Source organism: Haliaeetus leucocephalus, unplaced genomic scaffold, assembly GCF_000737465.1.
Source record: "Haliaeetus leucocephalus isolate CR32 unplaced genomic scaffold, Haliaeetus_leucocephalus-4.0 Scaffold110, whole genome shotgun sequence".
Classification (NCBI taxonomy): domain Eukaryota; kingdom Metazoa; phylum Chordata; class Aves; order Accipitriformes; family Accipitridae; genus Haliaeetus; species Haliaeetus leucocephalus.
Window position 1 is genome coordinate 97,704 of NW_010972546.1, and position 1,488 is coordinate 99,191.

Consider the following 1,488-nt stretch of genomic DNA (forward strand, 5'->3'; position numbering starts at 1 on the left):
ACGTCACGCCTCGACACCCCTAAATAACGGGGGGCAGCAGACCCCCAGCCCCATCTCCAGAGGAGGAATGGGGGTTCCTCTTGGATGGGCGTGCGCGGGGCTGGCAGCAACCAGCCTCTTGCTCCCAGCACGTGGGCGCACGAGCACGCCGAAAGGTCTCACGAGACAGCAAAGGGACAGACCCCCCCCTCCTCTGGGTGGGGGACAGATGGACGGACACGCTCCTTGCAGGACCCGATCCCAACCTGGGCTCAGGACCGAGCCCCCCCATCCCGGTGCACGGTGGGCGCAGGAATAGGGGGATGAGGCTGACGCCCTGCAAACCTCGCACGCCGCGCTCGCCGTGCCGGTAGGGAAAGCAAAGCGGGGAGCAGTTTGGCATGAACTGGCCGACACTGGGGGCCCCCACGCCTGTGTAAACAGCCATAACCCTTCCCGGCCAACCTTTGAGCCGATGGCGAAGCCGGGGCCTCCGCGGCACAGCTGCGGCGTGTCCGGCAGACAGGCTCGCCGCCTCCGGCCGCCGTGCCGTGGAATGCCGTGAGAACTGGCCGTCCCAGAAAAATGGGGAGAGGCGGGGGGAGACCCTTCAGGAGTGGGGAGGGTGAGCTGGGACCAGCTCCAGGAGGGGCACACGCGCATCCCCTCTTCCCGGAAAGCGTCTGGGTTTGCGTCCCCTCCTCTGGGCAGAACTGGGGGTCCTGGGGGGAGGCAGCACCCTTGCGGGGGGGGGGTGACTCAGACCCCTGGGGGGGCACAGACATCCCGGCTGAGTCATGGTGATGCCACACAGTGGGGGGGGGGGGGGGGGGGAGGACATTGGCATCCCTGGATGGGTGCCCAGGCTGGAGATGCAACACCCGCAGCCCAGCTCCACGTGGACTCATCCCCCAGGGGCTTTAAGGTGATGCTGAAGGGACCCCAGCACCCACCCGAAACCCCCCCCACCCTAAGGGAAGAGGCTGGGGATCCCAGGTAACAGAAGGGCACAGGATCCGTAGCCCTGCCGTGGGCCTGGGTGACGAAAGGAGGACCCAGCCTGCCTGGGGGGCTCCGGAAAGGCCAGCCTTTCCGCTGGGAAGTCCTTCGGGATCTCGAGGACAATGGCGCGGAGGAGGCACGGCCGCACGGTGCCAGCAAAGGAAGCGCGTCCCCACTCGTAGGCAGGATGGAGGCAGACTGCTGGGGGGGGACACAAGGCACCCAGGTAGTTGCCACAGACCCTAGACCTTATCACAGGGCACCGGGGTAATGAGCTGGCCAGTTCTCAGCAGGGCCAGCCCGGCTACCGGCAAGGACGGGGGCAAATTTGGCTGTCCCCATCCCACTACCATCGGGAAGGGAGCGATGGGGAAGGCAGAGCTGAGCAATGCGAGGCCGGGAACGCGGGCGCGTCCGGGCAGCGCTGGGGCGGCTGACTCAAAGCCCAGGCGCAGGAGGAATGTGGGGCCCCAGGCAGCCCCCGTCCCGGCACGTCAGGTCCCCCCC

The 1,488-nt window shown here is 67.6% G+C and overlaps 1 protein-coding gene across 1 annotated transcript in view; it reads right to left on the reverse strand.

Annotated features, from left to right (window-relative positions):
* The window catches only part of ITGA3 (integrin, alpha 3 (antigen CD49C, alpha 3 subunit of VLA-3 receptor)), a 7,527-nt gene extending 7,100 nt beyond the window's left edge, over positions 1–427 (reverse strand). The window contains exon 1 of the mRNA XM_010585668.1: positions 325–427. Coding sequence (XP_010583970.1) covers positions 325–427 — 103 coding nt within the window. The remainder of the gene's footprint in view (positions 1–324) is intronic.
* Positions 428–1,488: the final 1,061 nt, after the last annotated feature.